The sequence below is a fragment of the Serinus canaria genome, chromosome 7, assembly GCF_022539315.1.
Source record: "Serinus canaria isolate serCan28SL12 chromosome 7, serCan2020, whole genome shotgun sequence".
Taxonomy (NCBI): Eukaryota; Metazoa; Chordata; class Aves; order Passeriformes; family Fringillidae; genus Serinus; species Serinus canaria.
In genome coordinates, this window is record NC_066321.1 from 15104261 (window position 1) to 15123875 (window position 19615).

The 19615-nt window shown below is 39.7% G+C and overlaps 1 protein-coding gene across 2 annotated transcripts in view; it reads right to left on the reverse strand.

Moving 5' to 3' along the window:
• USP37 (ubiquitin specific peptidase 37) overlaps positions 1 to 19615 on the reverse strand; it is a 34196-nt gene that overhangs the window by 3879 nt on the left and 10702 nt on the right. For both annotated transcript variants that reach the window (XM_030241672.2, XM_030241673.2), the window contains exons 11-23: positions 17831 to 17954; positions 17379 to 17584; positions 16533 to 16650; positions 15242 to 15321; positions 14555 to 14719; positions 13026 to 13091; positions 11964 to 12114; positions 7951 to 8203; positions 5831 to 5997; positions 3961 to 4021; positions 1717 to 1832; positions 779 to 848; positions 127 to 265 (exon numbers count right to left, since the gene is read on the reverse strand). In XM_030241672.2, the coding sequence (XP_030097532.1) occupies positions 127 to 265; positions 779 to 848; positions 1717 to 1832; positions 3961 to 4021; positions 5831 to 5997; positions 7951 to 8203; positions 11964 to 12114; positions 13026 to 13091; positions 14555 to 14719; positions 15242 to 15321; positions 16533 to 16650; positions 17379 to 17584; positions 17831 to 17954 (1716 nt within the window). The remainder of the gene's footprint in view (positions 1 to 126; positions 266 to 778; positions 849 to 1716; positions 1833 to 3960; positions 4022 to 5830; positions 5998 to 7950; positions 8204 to 11963; positions 12115 to 13025; positions 13092 to 14554; positions 14720 to 15241; positions 15322 to 16532; positions 16651 to 17378; positions 17585 to 17830; positions 17955 to 19615) is intronic.

Genomic DNA, 19615 nt, shown 5'->3' on the forward strand with positions numbered 1-19615 from the left:
TCTGAGCACTTAAATTTTGTCATTCTGGAGACATGTTTCATCCCAGCAGAGGACCAGAGGAAGAGAAGCCCCCTTCCTCACAAGCAGCAGGTAATTTCTAGGAGCAAAATTCCCCAAGACACCTACTTGTGCATGTAGAAGAAGATGTATCCGCTTCGGTCTCTGTCACACTGAACGGTGGTCTCTAGAGTTCTAGAGACTTCCAGGTCATTGTAGGTGAACCAGGACTGCTTCTTGATATCATAGACATCACTGATATAATGACCTTAACAACAGAATCACAGAATGGTTTGGGTTGGAAGGGACCTCAAAGGTCATCCTGTTCCAAACTGCCTGGTATGGGCAGGGACACCTTCCACTTCACCAGGCTGCCCAGGGCTTTATCCAGCCTGGCTTTGAACACTTCTGGGAATGGGGCAGCCACAACTTCTCTGCACATTTTTCCATGCTGCACTTCAGCCAGTGAGCTGGTTATCCAGGTACCCTGGTCCAGCCACGTATGTCAGATTTAAATCCTAAAAGACCTTTAAGATCCTGGTCCCTCAATCAGCTGGTAACAATCACAAGCAATTCTAAAGAGCCTATAGGCTGTACATTTCCTGCATGCCATAGTCAGGCACCATGATATCCCCAACCTGCTCACTCATCAGCAAGTGATGACAGAACATTTGCTTTGCTGCCTGAATTCTTTCCTATAAATAATTACGCTATGGTAATTCTGTATTACAGATTTTTCAAGCTAGGTAAGAGATGAAGAATAAAATGTGGCATCTTTTACCTGAAGATGATGTGCTTCCAATATGGCTGACAATGCTGATGAGACGATAGGAATGAGGAAGCTCTCCTGTCTGGGGAAAAAAAAGGCGCAATTAAAGCTTTCAGGCATTCTTTTTTCCCCCACATAGCTTATGGACAAAATGAATTATACTTGAGATATCAACTTTGGCTACTGTATTCAAAGCTGCAAACCAGTGAAGGATTACAGAAACAGACACCCTGCTCCACACCAAACAAGGAGTCCTTCCAGAAGTGGGAAATGTGTATTTAATCCATCAGCAAGCCAATGAGCATGCCAAAGAGCCTCTCTGACCTCAGAACAGATGCTGACATGAGCTCTACACTGCAAAGTTTTCTAAACAACCATTTCCTGAGCAACTTCCACTGATGTCAGAATTGATCCAGCAAATAAACAGAAAAGCCAAAAAGGAACACCATGCTTACTTCTGAAATATCAAAGACATACCATTGATAATGGTACACAGATTCAACAGCTAATACCGGACATGTAGCCCAAATTCTTGTCCTGTAATGTCAGTGGACAACACCCTCTTTACATAAAGGAAACATGCTCTTTCTATTCAATGCCTTTTGACAATTTATTTTTTAGTATTCTCTTGACCAGGAAATGTTACCTCTAGAATTCACTGACAATACTGTCAAAGAGAGTATCTTAGAGAAACTCAGAAGATCTCTGCAGCTGATTTTTAAATTTTTTGTTCGATTTTTGTTTGTTTGTTTGCTTTGGTTTAGGTTGGGGTTTTTTTTTTTTTTTGTAATTAAAATACCACCATAAGACTTACGTACAGAACTTTTCTATGTTTTCACTTTAGAATATAAAATACCTTTCTAGCCTCTACACCTGCTCTGTAAAACTATCTTCAAGACTATAAAGAATAGCTATATTTCTCAGCCAGCGTCTGAAATCATGGATCACACCTCAGCATTTCTTTTCAGCTCTTCTGCTTCAGCTTCTGAATACTCCATGTCCAGAACATCCTCATTGCCAGAGTCTTCATCAGAGCCAACACTGTCCAGGAGAGAGCTGTTGAACTCTAGATAGCAAGGAAACAGTGATAACTGCATGAGAAACTGTGGACCACGCAGGAATTTACAACAGGTTGAGGTATATCTACCCACATAAACAAGCGTAATAAAATTTCAAGCTTCATTTTTAAGGAAAACAAGGGGATACTGACATTTCCAAAAAAAACCTCTTGCCCTTTTCCAACTTGTCAGAGCAACACTTAAGTATCTTGGAATTAATTTTAGCACCATCTCCGCCATACTTTTCCAAAAGGACACTATGGCAATGGCAGCTGGGTGACAAAAGAGCAGTTAACACCCAACTGGCTCTGGAGCACCAGTGGGCTGCAGACAGGACCGACAGCAAAAGGAGGACAGCCAGTGAGCTGCGAGTTCCTGCAACGAGAAGCTATGAATTACACTTTTAACTATAAGTTGCATGAACAAAGTGCATTTTTGAATTAAAACTGGCATCAAAATGCTACTGCTGGCAGCAGGCATCTTTTCATTGTTTTCAATGGTAAGAAGGCTGCTCACCACAGGAACTTCCAGTTTGCTTGGCTGAGCAAAATGCACGCAGCTTTCTGTAAAGAGCCGGAAGGCAGCACTGCTCCCTGTACACGCTGTTCCAAACTTCCCGGGGTTCTGCAGCTACCCAACTAATTTAAGATTTTGTACAGTCCTCATTAGGAGAAGCAGCTATGCTTTCACCAGTTAAATTAAAGCTGTGGAGTCCCAGGTGGATGAGAAGTTGAGATTAACAGGACACTGCTCAGGAATTTTCTCTCGTCTGTTTTCAAGAGACTATCATGCCAGCTGTGATGGAGTTGTTTTGCCAAAGAGACTCTCACACTGTTTGTCCTGTTAAATCATCAGTCACTGGATTAGTATAATCTTCTTGGGAAGTTTACAGATGACTCCCTTACTTAACTGGGAATCCTTTGCTGCTGCTTTCCACGCTCACTTGGGCTGTAGGGTAGACTACAGCCTAGAAGCACAGCCACCTTGGTGGGTCTGTGCACGAAGCACCTGCCACAGGAATTGCTCAAGGCCACTTCAACAAGGGTGCCAGGATGACTACTGGTTCTCTGCTTATGGCATCACTGGGATCCCTCGTGAGACAAATGTGACCAGCTCTGCATTCAAGATGTTGTACATCTCCTTGAACAGCTGCTTCCTGATGCCTTACAAACGAGACAGTAGCAAGGAAATGCTCATGTTTAAGCCAAGCAACTGCAAATCAAGGGGATGAAAAATCTCTAGCCTTGAGTTCTTCCGGGATATCAATCAAGGAAAACTCAAGAAGGACTGGTCACTTAGTCTGTCAGAGCTCAGGGTGAGGGATGCCTAAGCAGCATTCAAGTCCTCTTCAGGAACTGACACAGGTTCATCCAGCAACAACTGAGGACCTTTGAAAGGCCCTGAGCAACTACAAGTATCTTAACATAATACTTTATTATCCCTCCCTCTCCCTCTTTGGAGCAGGAATTTTCTCTCAGTTATGCTTTGCTCTGCCAGATTGTATGAAATCACTTGCATGCCAGCCTCACACAAATGTTAAACAGTGCCTGAGGAGGCCTACAGCATTGTCTGAACTTGGAGGAGACAGATAGCACATTCTGGGTTTCTTTCTTCACCCCCAACAGCTACACCTTGCAGTGAGGTCTGTTCCCCTCCCATCCCATATCTGATAGAAACAGCACTGATTCATTTTTCCAGGCAAGGCTAGGGCATTTATTAATCAGCCCTAAAATAGCAATGCAAGTAACAAATAATCCTTATGTTCTGACTAGGGCCATTAGTATGCTGGCTTTGCTGGGAATGCAAAGTTTCAAGATCCACTGTGCTTTTTCTAAATTAATATTATGCATTAACGTATATTATATGTGTTGCTTATAATATATTACACATATCTCTCTATATCTCACTAAAAACTTAAGAGACTGAAGTAAGTAATTTTTCAGCTTAAGTTTTTCCTGGCATTTGCTTTCACAACCAAGAACAAGAAAAACTGACCTTGAGTGCAAAACACAACAAAGCACACACCAAAAGAACATGAATCCCAGCTGTCTTACTGACAGGCAGGAGCTGCACTCATATACACATATCAATTTTCTCTCAAAAGCAACATACTGGAAGAACTTAAGTAAGTTTCACCTTGTAGACTTAATTCCGTGGCTCGTTTGAGGTCATCATCCTCTTTCTGTTCTCGTGCCTCCTAATGGAGAGAGAACAAAACTTAGCTCATTGAGACATTTCACTGTTTAAAATTCTTGTGGTGCTCTTTTTCCATTGAAACTGTGCTGCTCTGGTTTCTACAACAAACCTGACATTGTAAATTAAAAGTTCTGTGTGAAGGAATGTTTGCAACCACCGAGAGTCCAATGCTCCCCTGCAACAGAACCTGGGACAAACCTTCATTAAGGCTTGTCAAAGCTCCCGAAGTTTGGTATGCAGCAGAGCGAGTCTCCAGTAACACCAAATGCTTTCCCTGGATCATTAATTTGAAAAGCATCTGAATGAATTTGTAACCCTGCGCTCAGAAAAGCTGTCACTTACACACAAAGCTCCTCACACTTTAGCAAAATGTAGTCTGCTTCTGACCAAAGCCAGCTGAGGACACAGTCATTAAATCCTCACAGATTTTGCTATTTTTAAGCCATTTGAAAGTGAAGCCAGTGGTTGTATCTAACAGGTGCAATTCACAAAGGCAGGATGCAAAAAGACATCACTAAACAACCAGGTATTAAAAATATTACCATGACCAAGCAGCAAAGAAACCTCAAGTCAACAAACACGTCAAATGTTTGGATAATATCATGCCCCTATTCCTCCCACTGCTCTTGAAAGCCCAGAACTACAGCAAACCAGTCTATAATATTTAATGAGCTGGCTTCTTAATTTAGGGTTTGAGTGCTTTCAGCACACTCTGAATGCAACACCCCAACTATGTATTTAAAATCAAGATAACCACAGCTACTGCATTTCCATGTCCAAATCATTAGAATAGCAGATTTTTGCTTCTGAACTATAGCAGAAACACACTCAAAGGGCAGTTTTACATTATTAGCATGAGGCCTTTTATCTCACTATTTCTAAAGGATTTGGGAATCTTTGTTAAACTACTCGGCATTGATGAATCAAAGCTACATCTGGCATGGAACATACCAGCACCTCATAATGAGTAATGGGAGAGAAAAAAATCCAAGAGCCATGGAAACATCAGATCTCATAAGGAAAACCATGACAGCTCTGGTATTAAAAGAGAGCAGACAAGGGCACCTATTTAAAGGAAGACCTGGCCAAGTGTTTACTTTATTCTCTGCTGCTTAGTTAAACTTGTAGAAATCAGTTACAGGTTTTGCAATTCAAGTGGAATACAGATAGTCAGCACACAACTCAAGAACCCCATTCTTTCCAAGCCTAATTTAAAGGACTTGTTTTCAACTAAATTATTTGGGATCCTTTTTCCACTTCACTAACAGGAAAGGATCATATAAATGCTCAGTTCCTACATTCTTCACCAAGCATCCTCTACTCTCTAGCATCAGAAACACACCTAGGATAGACACATCTTTAGTCTGACCTGACATGCCAATCTTAGCCAGGGCTTTGAAACCTGCCTCTTTCACTAAGTCTTGACATGACACACTGCAAGAAACTGTCAGAGAAGCTAAAGGTGGGCTGGGATCTTGATGTTAGAGAGGAAGAGTTTAGTTGAGGTTATCATCGTTTTTAATATAATTTGACAAACCAGTGCACAAAAGTGCATGGGGAGCTCTGAGAAATCTGTAGGTCTGTGATATGATGCACAGGTTTCAAAGCACATTCAAACTGTGCCCAGATGTACCCAGTGTCATCACTTTACTGACACTGGAGCTAGAAGAAACCCAAACATTTTTCCATCTGGTTATGTAAAAAAAAAGAATAATTCCTTTGCAGTTACTGCCTGAATGCAAGATTTTCCTTTAGCTTTCAGGTAACCAGTGTTAGGGAAGACAACTTAAGAAAGCAAACTATTTCTTACTTGCTCTTGAAGGCTTTGAGCCAGTGCCTGCTGGAGTTCTTGTTCTTCCCTCTCTCTCTCCATATCGTACTGCTGCAGCCAGTCAACCTCCCCTTGGGAGCCTTCTGGAGTTTTGTTTTCCTTATTCTCGTCAAAATCTTTAGTTATCTCAGTGAAATTGGCAGGACCTGAGGAATCACAAAAGTACAGTTTATACTTTTCTGGGTCTTCTGTTTGTTACCATCTAAGCCCTCTTTAAATCACCACAATCCTTGAAGCATAGTGACATCTATTGACAGGGAGTTCACCTGCCATAAAACATCCACACAAGAATCAAATGGAAAAAGCTCCAAAGTCCAATATCATACTCATTTTAACTGGTGCAGAATGAACCATTTGATTAATCCCTGAACCTTCTTAGGTTCTCTTCTTAGCCTTTTATGTTCACTCAGAAACAGCAAGTTTAACTACAAAAGCCACACACCACTAGGTCTCTCCAGCCACGAACCTGAATGTCTCTGTAAGAAAGCATGGATTATAAAAATTTGCATTGCATATTATACCTCAGAGTGCTACAGATGAAGCCACAATAAAAGCCAAACCAAATGCAAGATAAAAAAAAGCATAAATCCCAAGCACTGTTTAAATATGCCACCTTTTGCTTCAGCTAAGAGCCTCAATCTTGTGAGCACTATGTACAGCTTTAAAGGTGCATGAAGATGGTAACTTTTTAGTTCACCCTTGAAGTAAACAGAAGGGCAGAAGTGCTTTAAAGAACATCTGAAATGAACAATCATTTAACTGTTGCATACACTCCTGTAGTTGCAGGACACTTTGATTCTTGCTTGCAAGAATCTGCTCCAGCAGCTATCAGGCAGCAGCATGTGAAACTTCATGGTTTTGTCGTGTGCAGACTTCAACATCTGATTAGTTATTAACAAGCATAATACAAGGCAGTCTCAGTATCTGTGAACCTTTAAACACAAGACGAACAGCACCAGAACCATAATCCATCAGTCTACTCCTTTCAAGATGAAAAAAAACCCCAGAATGTATTACATGAGCTTTGAAAACTTTCAGTGTAAGAAGAAATACAGAACTTATATTAAACACATACTTTTTGCTTCAGAGTCACAAAAAAGCCTTCAAATAATTACATTGTAATTTCCAAAGAAAACCTGGACAGAAATACGTTTATGTGGCCACATTCTATCACAACTCTATTTCACAACACCATAAGCAACATTACTGCATAAAAAGGAGGGCACAAAGAAGGCTGATCACATACACAGTATTATTCTTACAGCCTTCCACCATCAAGGCTGTCAAGAGCTGTCCATTGAAACAAGTCACTTTTGGAAATAGTGGAGGGATATTCTGTTGTTAATTAACCTCCTAGCTCTTAGAGGACACAAGCATTTTGTTGGTCTCTTTTTCCATGCTAATGCAACTAAAAACCTGATGGAAAGCATGTAGCATACAATAAATGATAAACCATTTCTATTTCCTTCAGCTGGCTAAAGGAAGACTCCACTTCCCCACACTGAGAACACACAGGCTCCTTCCTCCTTGTACTTAAACACGTCTCTCTGTCAGAGGCCACAATTCACTTGAGTCTCTTAAGCTTACAAGTCTACTCTCACATAAAGCTTTAGAAAAAAATAGAGATATAGTTAAATTCATTAGTAACTAGTGACAAAATAGCTGCATTTATGAAAGCATTCTAGTCTTATGCCAGGAGAACACTGCCTACTGTGCTAGGCTACAACAGCTACAGAAATGAAAATGCTTTCTGCTTATGGAAGAGTTGGTTCTAGACGTGACCAAATATTAGGAAATTGAATTGTCTGGCACAGGAACCTGTGAAAGAATGTGTTAATCAAGAGAGGGGAAAAAAAAGGAAATTAACTTTGAATCATGAAGGTGACAGACTTACAAGAAAATACATTTTCACGGTTTGATGAATTAAATGCTTTATACATAGGGAAATTATAAAGTTTAAGTTCCTAAAACTCTGAGCAAGTCACAGTTTCAGCAGTGCACTTGCATCCAGTTCCTACCACCAGCCATTACTAACCTGATGTTATCAGTAACCTGCTTTAGACCACTTGAGTCCAGTTAAGATGGTTGCTTTGCCTTACCTGAGTCTAATACTGTTTTGGGTTTCTCCATCTCCATAGATTCCAGGTTTTCTGGCAATTCCTGAATTTCATCATCTCCAAAACCAGTGTCGGGGCTGCTTGTGGGCTTATCTTCATCATGGCTCAGAGACAGAGAAGCTTCCCTTTTGCTAATCTCTAAGACAGCTGCTAGGAGCTCATCTTCGCTCATCCCATCAAAACCAGCATTACCCAGCTCGGGTTTATCACCCTCCATTTTACTTCTTTTTGAACCCTAGAGATGAATGGAGTTATGATTAAGTATTTGAATAAACAGGTACATAGCATCAGTTTTACATTTCCGTGGAGATTTATTTTTATTAACCCCAGGGAATGGGAGCTTGGCACTGTCAACATTCAACATAGTTACATGAGACTCAATGGAGAGACAGCCTTTTTAGCTACACTTACTCCACAGAAATATTTAAGTATACACTACAACCAGTTTTTACAGGCCTTGATTAACATAGACAAGATAATTCTTCCCTTATTCCTTTCCTTCAAAACATGTTTCCCCTTTAGGGTCTGATGAATTCTCAAGCCCCTGGCAAGTCAATGCTGAGATATGAGCAGGGAAACTGCAAGTTTGCTAACAAAGGATGAAGCAGCAACGTGAGAGTAACTGAACTCAAATATAGGGATGGATGAACAAAAACTAAAATTGAGCTGGTATGAAGAGCAATTAAAATTAGGTTTTGTGCTGCAGATTTGTCATATGAAACCATGATGTGAGTAGAGGGAGAAGTAAAGGAGTTGCAAACCAAGTAAGAAAACAGTTAAACAGGGAAAAGGGGAATTATTCTTTCCCAAGGAGAACAGAATGACTTTCATTTGGAAGAAAGAAAAACCACCTTAGTCTTAATCTCAATTTTCCTTTTTATAGTTCATTTTCCTAAAGCTGATGCTCATCAACTCCTACACCACCGTAATTTGCAAATAATATAGTAATTTCAATCATTTTGATATTAACTGTTAGTCAGGAGGTTAACCTCCATGTATGCATGTTTACACAATTGCACTATTTATCATATGCTTCGAATTTCTTTTCCTATATTATGTTAAAATGGGGTAAGATAATTTCTATTAAAATGTACTTATCCAGATATTACTGCAAACTGCATTAGGATGAATCCCAGAACTTTGGTAAAATGAACAAAATTACATTTTTACTGCTGCTTTTAACTCAAATTCAGGTAGCATTTTGTATTAAAACTGCCTTATCAAACAAGATTAGTAAATTAATTAGCTAACTAAACTGCTTGTTCTAGACATGTTGCCCTCCAAGAATTAGAAGTGCCAAATTTAAACCTCTCCTCACAGGTATTTAAGCACTGGGTAAGTAAAGCAGAATACCTTTCTAAGCTTTCTGATTTCTCTCTCTGCACCTGTAGGCTACCAACATCAAAACAGGTCTAACTCTACAGCAAACCCTAGTTCCAGGCTCTCTGCCAACAGCTACCACTAATTCAATGGATGGACTTTAAAGACTTGGCAGCATCTGTGCATTATTTGAATACAACTTTTCTACTAGACATTATTTGCATAGATTTTAAATAGCTTAGGCTCTAAGACAAGCTATTTTAAGTAAGCATTTTTAAGAAGTCCTTCAAATACTACTTCATCTGCAGAAGCAGAGATCACAGGAATTGCAGTTGTGCCCTGTTTAGCTGGACAAACTGCTGTTTGCCCCTACCACCCAGCGCCATATCCAGATGCTATTCCAGCTGTTCTCCCACACAGCAGGAACATTTTGCAAGGAGTGCCTAGCAAGGGAGGTACTTGCCAGACAAAGTGACCACCAAGCCCTTAACACAACCCCATCCACAGCTCTTTTAAGAATCATACCAAGAGAAATGGTGCAGCAACAGTACTGCCACTTCCAAAACCCTGCACCAAGTCTCCCAGGACGACACTGAGGTGGTCAGAGAACCTGGTTAGTGGTAACACACAGTTGGTTGGGCCTGTGGTTGGGAAGTGGCCAATATGCATGGCCACAGAATAAAATAAATTATGTGGAATCATCACCACCAGTGTCTCTTTCCCACAACAGGCTGTAAAGCCTATAATTATTTTTGTTATTCAAATTAGTATGCTTTATTCCCACAATTTCTGCACTTACAGGGCTTGTGCAGTAGAACCTACCTATTCTTCCCCACAAACAAAGCTCCAGGAAGAATCAGTTAGGACAGTTTGAAATACTTTTCTGAAAGGCAGCTAAGAGGGACTTCAAAGACAAGCTGGCTTCTTTCCCCCAGCTGCAGCCAGGCATAGATGTGCCATGCAGGACAGCAGACACAAGACCTTCAGCAAAGGATCTTTGTGTGCTTTCCCACAGCAATCCATTCCATCTCTATATATCCTGACCATCAGGAACTGTTCCCTAATATTTAATCTAAAAATTACTGTCTGCAATTTAGTCTATTACTTCTTGTTCTATCCACCACAGGCACAGGAAACAGCTAAACAGTTTCTATTAATTTCTTCCCCTTCCTTGAAGATCCAAGCCTTGCTTACATTTTTTTTTCAAACTAAAGACCAAACCAAAGACCACTTGCCTGGCTCTTTCTCTCAAAATCTTCCTTTCTAGATCTCTGACCATTCATGTTCCTCTCCTCTGGCCCCTCTCCAGTTAATCTATAACTCTTTTCAGTCCAGAGCCCAAAGATGGATACAGAACTCCAGCTAAAGCTCAATTCTGAGGAAAAAAGGAGGGTTACTTCACACAATGTGTATGTAGGCTATGGTTCTGTCTAGATACTTCTACTTTCAGCCTGCCTGACCTTGTCATTGTCACCTTTATGACCTTTCTGAAGGCCCACTGTTTTCCCAGCTGTTCCTATCCCACATTTATAGTCAATCCTGATAAGATTAGCACCTTTAGCTTGTTCTACTGAACAACCTCTCCTGGTTTTATGCGGTTTCTCAGATTTGTCAAGATCATTCTTATCTGTAGTTCTGAGCTTCATCAAACTGGCAGCTCTTCCCAGCTCTGGATCTTCTAAAAGTTTAATACTCAGTATCTGTCATTTATTAAATACTGGGTCAGGATCCTCCCTTGGTTTGATTTTCCCATCAGATCAGAAACTGTAGATATCTTCCTCTTGTTACAACTGTTATTCATCCACATTTACACCTGTCCCTTAATATCATAACCAAGGTCACAAATCTCTGCTTGTTTAAAATGACCCTAAGAGCTTTGTCAAAAACTTTAGTGAAGCAAAAGCTTTATAGAAGCAGAGATGCAGGAATTTTGTCTTATGCACTAGGCCTGCAGCACTCTCAACAGAAGTAAGTGGTACTGCAAAATAATCCTCTAAGCTGCTTCTATTCCCTTCTGGGTCATCATTTCTTCCCACACAACTCATCTACCTGCTAATACACTGGCCTGACAGGCAAAAAAAAGCATCTTGGCAGCATTAACACTAGTCACAAGGAAAAGCTCAAAGGCAATTTGAAATTACTGTGCCATTACACCAATGAACTTGGTCTCTTCACACTTCTGTGTCGGCCTACAGAGACAGTTAGTTTCAGATTCTAAAAACATTTAAAAGCCACACTTGAAAGGGGACACAGATTAGATGTGCATGAAATTCTCTCAACTGAATTATTTTGCTTAGCCAACTTGTACTGGATCTAATTTAATCAAGGGCTTTACTGCATACTTTTATTATTGACAGCACATTATACTTCAGCCCAGGAACCTGATTAGTGGAAGTTACCCAAAGGACTGACCAAACTGCTAAGCAGTTGGTATCCATAACCTGAAAACTCAAGTTCAATTGCAATGCAATTACTTCTGCTCCCAGTGGGAACCCAAGACAACTGTAGAGAGAGGTCAATTAGCAAAGCGCTCCCTTCCAGCATTGCAGTGCTAATTAGGAGGGAAAAAACCTCATCTGACATCAATGTCACTCAGTTTATGCTAAAAAAAGCACACAGCAGACATGAGCACATACAGGATCTAGTACATGAAAGTTTGTGGGTTTTTCCCTTACCTTTTCTGGCTCATCTTGCAGTTGTTGCTGGTCTCTACTCTGTATGTTACACAACCTTTGGCTATGGGCAACAGAGCGTTTCAATGGCTCATCATCGCTGTCAGAATCTACATAGAGTGCTGCAGAGCTCTTTGACTTGAAAGTGTATTTTCTGTAAATTAAAAACATGGCTATAGAACTTCACAGCATTGTAGCATCATACAAACACGTCTCAAAGTAACTGCTGAAGCACTGCTTTCACACTGTTCAGTTGGGGAACAAACTGCACCAATGGACAATGATAATTTATTAATATGGCAGTCAAAGTTTTCAGAAAAGCTTTATTCTGTTGGGTTAACTGACATGTTTACTTAAACCTGCAATAACAGCTTTAAAAGTTAAAAGTAACTAAGTGTGTGGCCCTTGCTATAAAGGCAAAGGATTCTGCACTTTTTTACCTCACAATCCCAGACTGAACTCATTTGAGACAAGGCCACATTTACACATAGAATTTGGCATAAATCATTTGAGTTTTTTAAGATGGACATATGGCCTCTCACAACATCATCCAGGTATAAAAAGTATAAAAATGCACCAATTTTTCATTTTTCTTGTTTGCTCTTGCATTAGGATAAATTCTTGCTTCTTTAGAACAGAAGACAAAGGAGTCTGGGGAAGTCACAATTTCTGTTTTATTAGTAAACCTGGTCTTAAGCATTCCTCAGTGCAAAACCATCCAGTGTGATATCACATTTTTCACAGTATCAAAAGCTGGCTGTCTCATCTTTGCAAATAAACTTAAGGAATCAACCACCTGTTCCCAAAACAGCCATAGAGTCAGAACAAAGAGCTAGATTGCAGAAGTAGAAATCATTTTGTTTCTCAAACAAGGCAAATTACACCACTGATGTTAATTTTAGCTACCATGTAATAACAATAAAACTCAGATATGAAAAAAGACAGTAGCTGAAGTAATTTACAACATAAGAACCAGAAAAGAACTAGAAAATCTAAAAAAGCCTTGGAACCTATGGCACAAAACCCCAGGCCATTGGACATGGACATCCCAGAGCCATAACTCACCTACAAGGTGTGGAAGTGCTTACAGTACAGGAATTCACCATTTGGGAGGCTTTCAATGGACGGGAACTATTAAAAGAGCAAAACAATTTATTGCAGTAGTTACAGTCTTTAAAAAATAAGTGTTTGCTTGTCTGCTATGCATGCAAATCCATGACCAAAAGAACAAGCAGAATACCATTATGTAATTGCTAATTGCTTAGACTTACAGTAATAACTTCATCACACTATAAATAAACAACAGTTGTTCAAAACCATGTATAATCCTTTAAACTTGATTCACTTCTTGGCGATGCACCCTCAGGGACCAGCTCACAAATTAAAGGCTCTTGGCTCCCATGTCAAGACAACTCATTCCTTTATATTTTATTCCCACCAACACTTGAGTTCCTGCTCCCAAACCACAGTCTCCTGCTCTTGTCTGGATCAGCCAGTTTTCTGGCATATCCCACATCTTAATTTCTCCTGCCTTACCTAAATTCCTCTGAACCAACTTCCTGCTCCATTTAATCCTTTCATGGGCTCCTCAAAGTCCGTCACTATCACTACACATCTATCAAACAGATGGTAGCCACTGCAGAAATCTTTTCTAATCTTCCTCCTAAACCAGGGCTGCTTCTCTCTAGCCTAGTTTCCCTTCCACTCCCTGGTCAATCACAATGATTTCCATGACTGAAAAAAACCTCCAAACACTGGAAAGCTATTTACAACCTATTTTCAAGTACTGCTGCTCTGGTTAGCATAAACTGTTTGTTGTTTTTGAGATTTCTACTGTTAAACCAAACTCATGGGAAACATCCACTTACATCTCAAACCACCACTAAACATTTGGCAAAACACCTGCCACAATGCTAAACATATGCACCAGATGTGTCCTAGCTCACTATGGATACCCTGACTATGTCACTCAGCAGAGGCTACAAGAGACCTAAGGGTTTCTTGTTCCTTATTCTGCCACAAGCTTCCTATGTGACAACTGGCACATTTAATCTTTGTGTCTCAGGCAGCTGTACAGAAATAACAGTCTCAGAGAAAAGAAGAGAGTATTTTCAGCAGGCAAAGTGCTCAGATACTACAGTGGCACAGGAAAGACAATGAAAAATGAATGACAGGACAGGAGGTGCAAGTGGAAATTAGCAGAAAAAGGTAGGATGTTTTGTCTTCTAAGCAGAGTTAGAGTGCTCTGAAGGGAAAGGTAATCTAGATTACTTTGGACTGAGAGGCCTACATTTTAAAAATTACTAACAGAAGTGTTCATAAAATGAATATAAAGTTATTTTCAAGGACAGTGAAGAATATTATCTTACCAAATATTCCCTAGATAATGCCCAACTATCTCTTCCTACTGCTTCTATTATGTTTTCTTTCCAAACATGTTCTTATGACAGCAGCATTACAAACCAGCAGCACACATCTGAAGCTGCATAATTGTAATGCTTCCTTGCTCAGATATCCTCTGGAGGAGATCTAACAAGTGCCTGTCTTGTGGCATACGTGATTTAATAGAGCAGGGACCTAAGTTGCACACTTACATGGCAGAATGGACACTCCATCCCAGTGTCAGGGGCAGCCTGGTGCTTTCTGTGCAGTGGGAAAGCAGGGTTAAGTATCTCGGAATAACCACCTGCTGCCCCACTTTATGATTGAGAGACAATGCTACATTGAAGCTGTATCGTTTCAGATGAAGAATCAGGACCCTGAGAGAGATGAGAGAAGGACAAATGTTCATCTCAAGACAGAAGTTAAAGAAAACCTATTCAAAATCCAAGTAAGCCTTTTTTCCAAAGGCATTCACCTGACCAAACCAGATTATTACTTTGGGGTGGTAGGCAAATGCTGACCATTTTTTATCTGCAAGACACAGGTAATTACACTTCCCCATTCATCACTCAACTTGTACAATATTAAAATTCCAGAATATATTTTCTATATCTGCTTCCTTCATATCCCAGAAACCCCAAGAAAAGGGAAGGAGAAGACTTAGTCTTCCTTGTGTGGTGATAGGGAGGAAGAAACAAGTACTGCTGAGGGTTTCCAAGGGCTTCTTTAGAGTAAAACTGAAGAACAGCATGAAGACTGACTGCAGGTGCACCTCTTTCACACACTGACCACTGTACATGCTGTCCTGCTCATTTTCCCAGATCTACTCTTCAAAGGATTTTTGCTTGCACTTCTGTAACATGCTTCCAGGAAGGAGAGGAACAGGTGTCAGCATTTACCTGGGAAGCCTGTTGAACTTGTGTGTGACAACAGCAGACTTTCCATTGCATTTCTCACAGGAATACTCAATCTCCTCTGCCTATTTAAGGGAGCAGAGAAATGACTTGTAGAACAAAAGAGAAATCAAAGAGATCTCAACCAAAAATACATCATATCTCTTAAACAAACTCTTCAAACAGCAGTAACCACTTAAAATTATAATCACCTTCAAGTTGAAGTAGCAAAAGGACATTTAATACGAGGACAGGCAGCAGGCCTTAAAATTTCACATCATATCCACTAACACAGGTGGAATTCTTCTTGCAAGGCTACTGGAGACCAGTGAATTAGCCACCATTATGACACAAAATAGCTTCCAAAGGGAGGGAACAATCTTGTGAGGTTAACAGTTTTCTCTCCCATACACAGCACTTGTTTTTTGGGTTTTTTTCCCCCTAAAAATCTTCGGTGGATGTGGTGCCATGAAATTTTCTCCCTCTTGTTCAAAACCTCTGCTTTGTTCCTCAAAAGGTATCCTCATCTAAACTTAACAAGGGTATGCTACATGAGAGTAGTGGACAGACATCAAAAGGATGATTTCCTTTCCTGAAATTACATAACCTGCCCATCAAACATTCCTACAGCGCTTTACCTTAAGTGGAGTCAAATTACATTAAAATTTTAGGATTTTTTTTAAATCGTAAGACCTCCACCAGCTTTTAGAAGAAAAAGCATGTCACCTATTCTCTCTGTTGAGAGTACTGTCTATACAGAGAGAAAAAAATGCTTGTCTGAAATACGACAAAATACAACACCAATTCACAGACATAGAGTTCATTTTCAGCTTTCAGAAGCTTCACCTTGAAGCTCTACTTAGAAGGCAAGCATCCACATATTACAGCTATTTATTTTTTTTAAATTATTGTATCTGCATGACCTTTTTCCTCCATGCTAATTAAGGCTTGTACACAAGCTGTTGAAGCATCCTAGCCCAGGAGAGGTAGCACTTCCTGAGTGATTATCCCAATGTGACAGCCTCCCTTCTCTCCTCTCTTTGTTTACACCTCAACTCTTTCATCACAAAATTGGTAAGTTTATCTATTTTACAGCAGTTAATTTCTGCACAGCATTTTACAATATAAATTTCCATATGCTGTTAATGGACAAACCTCAAAAAAGTTCAATGTTATTTCACATGCCTGCAAACCACTGTCATAGAAACTAATAATCAGCTGTACAATCAGAATTTCCAGATGGTGCATAACCTGCAGACACTCCACAACACATAAAAACCCCCCTCGAAATACATACCCGAAAAAAGAGATCAAGAGAATCCTGGATGGATCGGGAAGGAAGGAATTTCTTCCTTCGAGGAAGGTCAATGGAGAGGTCATTAAACTGTTCTCGTTTAGTGACTGTTTCACCACACCTAAAAAAGAAACATGCTCATGCAAGTCTGATGAAAAATAAACTTAAAACTTACAAACACTTTTGTGGTTTAGGGTAAAGCGACTTCCCAGTTCATCCTATTTTTACTCATCAAAATGGAACTGTTTGATGCTCAGGACAAAGTTGGAACTTGCAATTTCTTTTTAATGCTTTAGAAGTTGAAACATTTGTTTAAGGGTAAGAACAAAAATGCACAGATTACTTTGGAGAGGCAAGTGATTGCTACAGCTGAACACATCTGCTGCACAGGTCACACACAATGAATGCCCAAACATATTGGTTGACATCTTTTTCTGCAGGAATCTGGAGAGACAGAAGAAAATGCCATTCCCTGGAAGTCCTTAGAAAAATCAAATTAAAAACATGGCATCCTCTTTTCCTTTTTTTAAGAGGAAATATTACTTGGCTCAAACCCCCTTTTCTCTCTATTCCCATACAATTGGTACACAAAGAGCAAAGAACAAAGGCTTTCCATTGGAAATGCAATGAAGAACTAGGTGGTATGAAACTGTTTAAAGAAGGCCTGCAGCAGCAGACAGCACGGTGTGAAGTTTACAGCATTTCTAGACAAGAGAGTATTCTTCTAAATATCTAGCCTTGGATAAAACATAGTTCTTAGTTGTGGTTACTGCAGATGAAGTCATGTGAGATGGGAACACTTCCTAGTCTTTTAAGGTAAGTGTGAAAAAAGCTGTCAAGCACACTTACATTTTGCAAATGATAGAATGCTGAACCTCAAACTCCAAGTTACTGATAACAGGACATGTATAAACTTTGGTGGCTGAGAGGTCATCAGAAGCACGTCCTGGTGAGTTATCCTCATTAGGGACTGGTTCACTCTTCCAAGTTTTGTTTAACTTTTCCATGTCTTCCTTCAGCTGATCCAGACACTGGCTCAAGAACTCATGTGCATCCTAGAAACAGGGCAAATGCAATGAAATGGCTTTGTATAACTTCATTCAGTATTTTTCTCAAACACACACAAACTGGGGAATTATGTTCAGTTCATGCACTCAGTAATACTGAGGCAGTTCTGCTCTAACAATCATTGCCATTCAACCAAAAGTCACTGTCAAACACAGCTGAAGCTTGACAGGTGTTCAATACAGTCCAAGCACTGGACAAATTCCACATAACTATTTCCAGACAATGATACTTACATTCTGCATGTACCCAGAAAATCTCTCTGCAGTAGCTGAAATGGCACTTTTCACCTTCTTGAGCAGCTCTTTCTTAACCTCAGGGCTGCAGACATCTTTTTTAGCAAGCAGATGGGCAAAACGTCTGCAGAAGTCAAGGCAATGAAATACTGGTCGGTTTTCCAGGACTTTAGAGAAACATAACAGAACTCATGATACCTTATTTTAAGAGTTCCTAAAAGCTCCTGTCCTGTGATAAGTGGTTCAGGGGTGCTGTATGAAAATATCCCACACATAATTAACCTCTTCCATTTCAAGTATTTTGAGATCTCATTTGAAGCCATCATCAAACAGCACTCAAATGAACAATAAAACCCAATCCACAATCTTTTAAGGTAAAGAGAAAAACCTTATAAAGCTCTAAAAATGTATTTCTCCTCTTTTACAATGAGGGAAAAAACCTCATAATGCTTTTTAAAAACATTTGTACTGATAGGAAATATGATATCACACAGTACCAAAATAAGCAAAACAAAATCACTAAATTCAACTTGAGTGATCAGAACAGTTTCTACTTATGTTTTACTTTTCAACTTCCACTCATTTTCAAGCCTTATGTCTTTCAGCAGTAAAAACATTTTAAGAGAGAAAAAAGCTGTAGCAAAAAGAGCCATGAGGAGTTCCTCAGTTCAAGCTACTGCTTCTGTCAGCTTTGCTACAGAATTTTTGAAATTAACTTTACTTGTGCCTCTGAGCTACTGTGATTTAGTTATCTTTTACAACTGCTTTACAATTCCACAGGACATACACACCAAATATATTCCAAGCACAAGTTTTGGTCATGCTACATACATAAGATGATGATAGGAAGATGTCACATTGCATGACACAAAAAACCCCCACCCAAAGACAGGGAAAACGTGTATAATCCCCTTGCATCTCAAACCAAACAACTAAAACTCAGTTAACCCCAGGAATCTGATGAGTTTCCTGCAGCTTGACAAGTTTCTGCTACTCTGCCGAACGGCGTGCGCTGTCCTAGCCCTCTAAAGCTGCTCAGTGAAGCACGTTAGGAAACCACAGCACAGTTGATAAGTAATCACTGATCAACCAGAAAACCAGTCACCAGGTTAGAAGATATAGCCAAACCAAGAGAAGACAAAGTAGATGCTTTGAGTATCAACTCTGACTCGTACAGGATCACACACTGCCCATTAGGAATATGGAGCACAACCTTCAGAGGTCTTTCTATAAAAATTAGACAAAGGACATTTCAAGAGGCACATGGAACAACCTCTGATCCCAAGTAGTGCAGAAAGAGTTCAAGATGACACACCAAAAATAGAAAATTACCTCAAAAGATATAAAAAATGATGGAACAGAAACACAAATGGTTCTGATAATCCTGTATCTTATTTAGTGATAGAAAAGGAATGAGGTGCACAAGATAAACTATAATAACAAATCCCGAATGGCTGAATTTAGAGAAAGATTAAGTATGCAAAACTTGAACACTTCCCACAGCTACCAAACAAAAGGCATAAGCCCCCACGTATCAGGTGAAGTTAGTGATCGGCTTAAACTCTACCTGGCAAAGCTTTTAAAAGAAACTTTTCTGCATCTAACTTATTTTGCCATTTCTTACATTTTCTTCTGAAGCATTTTACTCTGACACTAGAAATATAGTAAAAGAATGCCTGTAACTCAGTATTATAACTTTTAACAGCTGATTTCCTATTTCAAAAGTAAAACTCTAAAATACAGACAGCTCTAAGATTTCTATACAGGCAAATGACTCTCCACAAG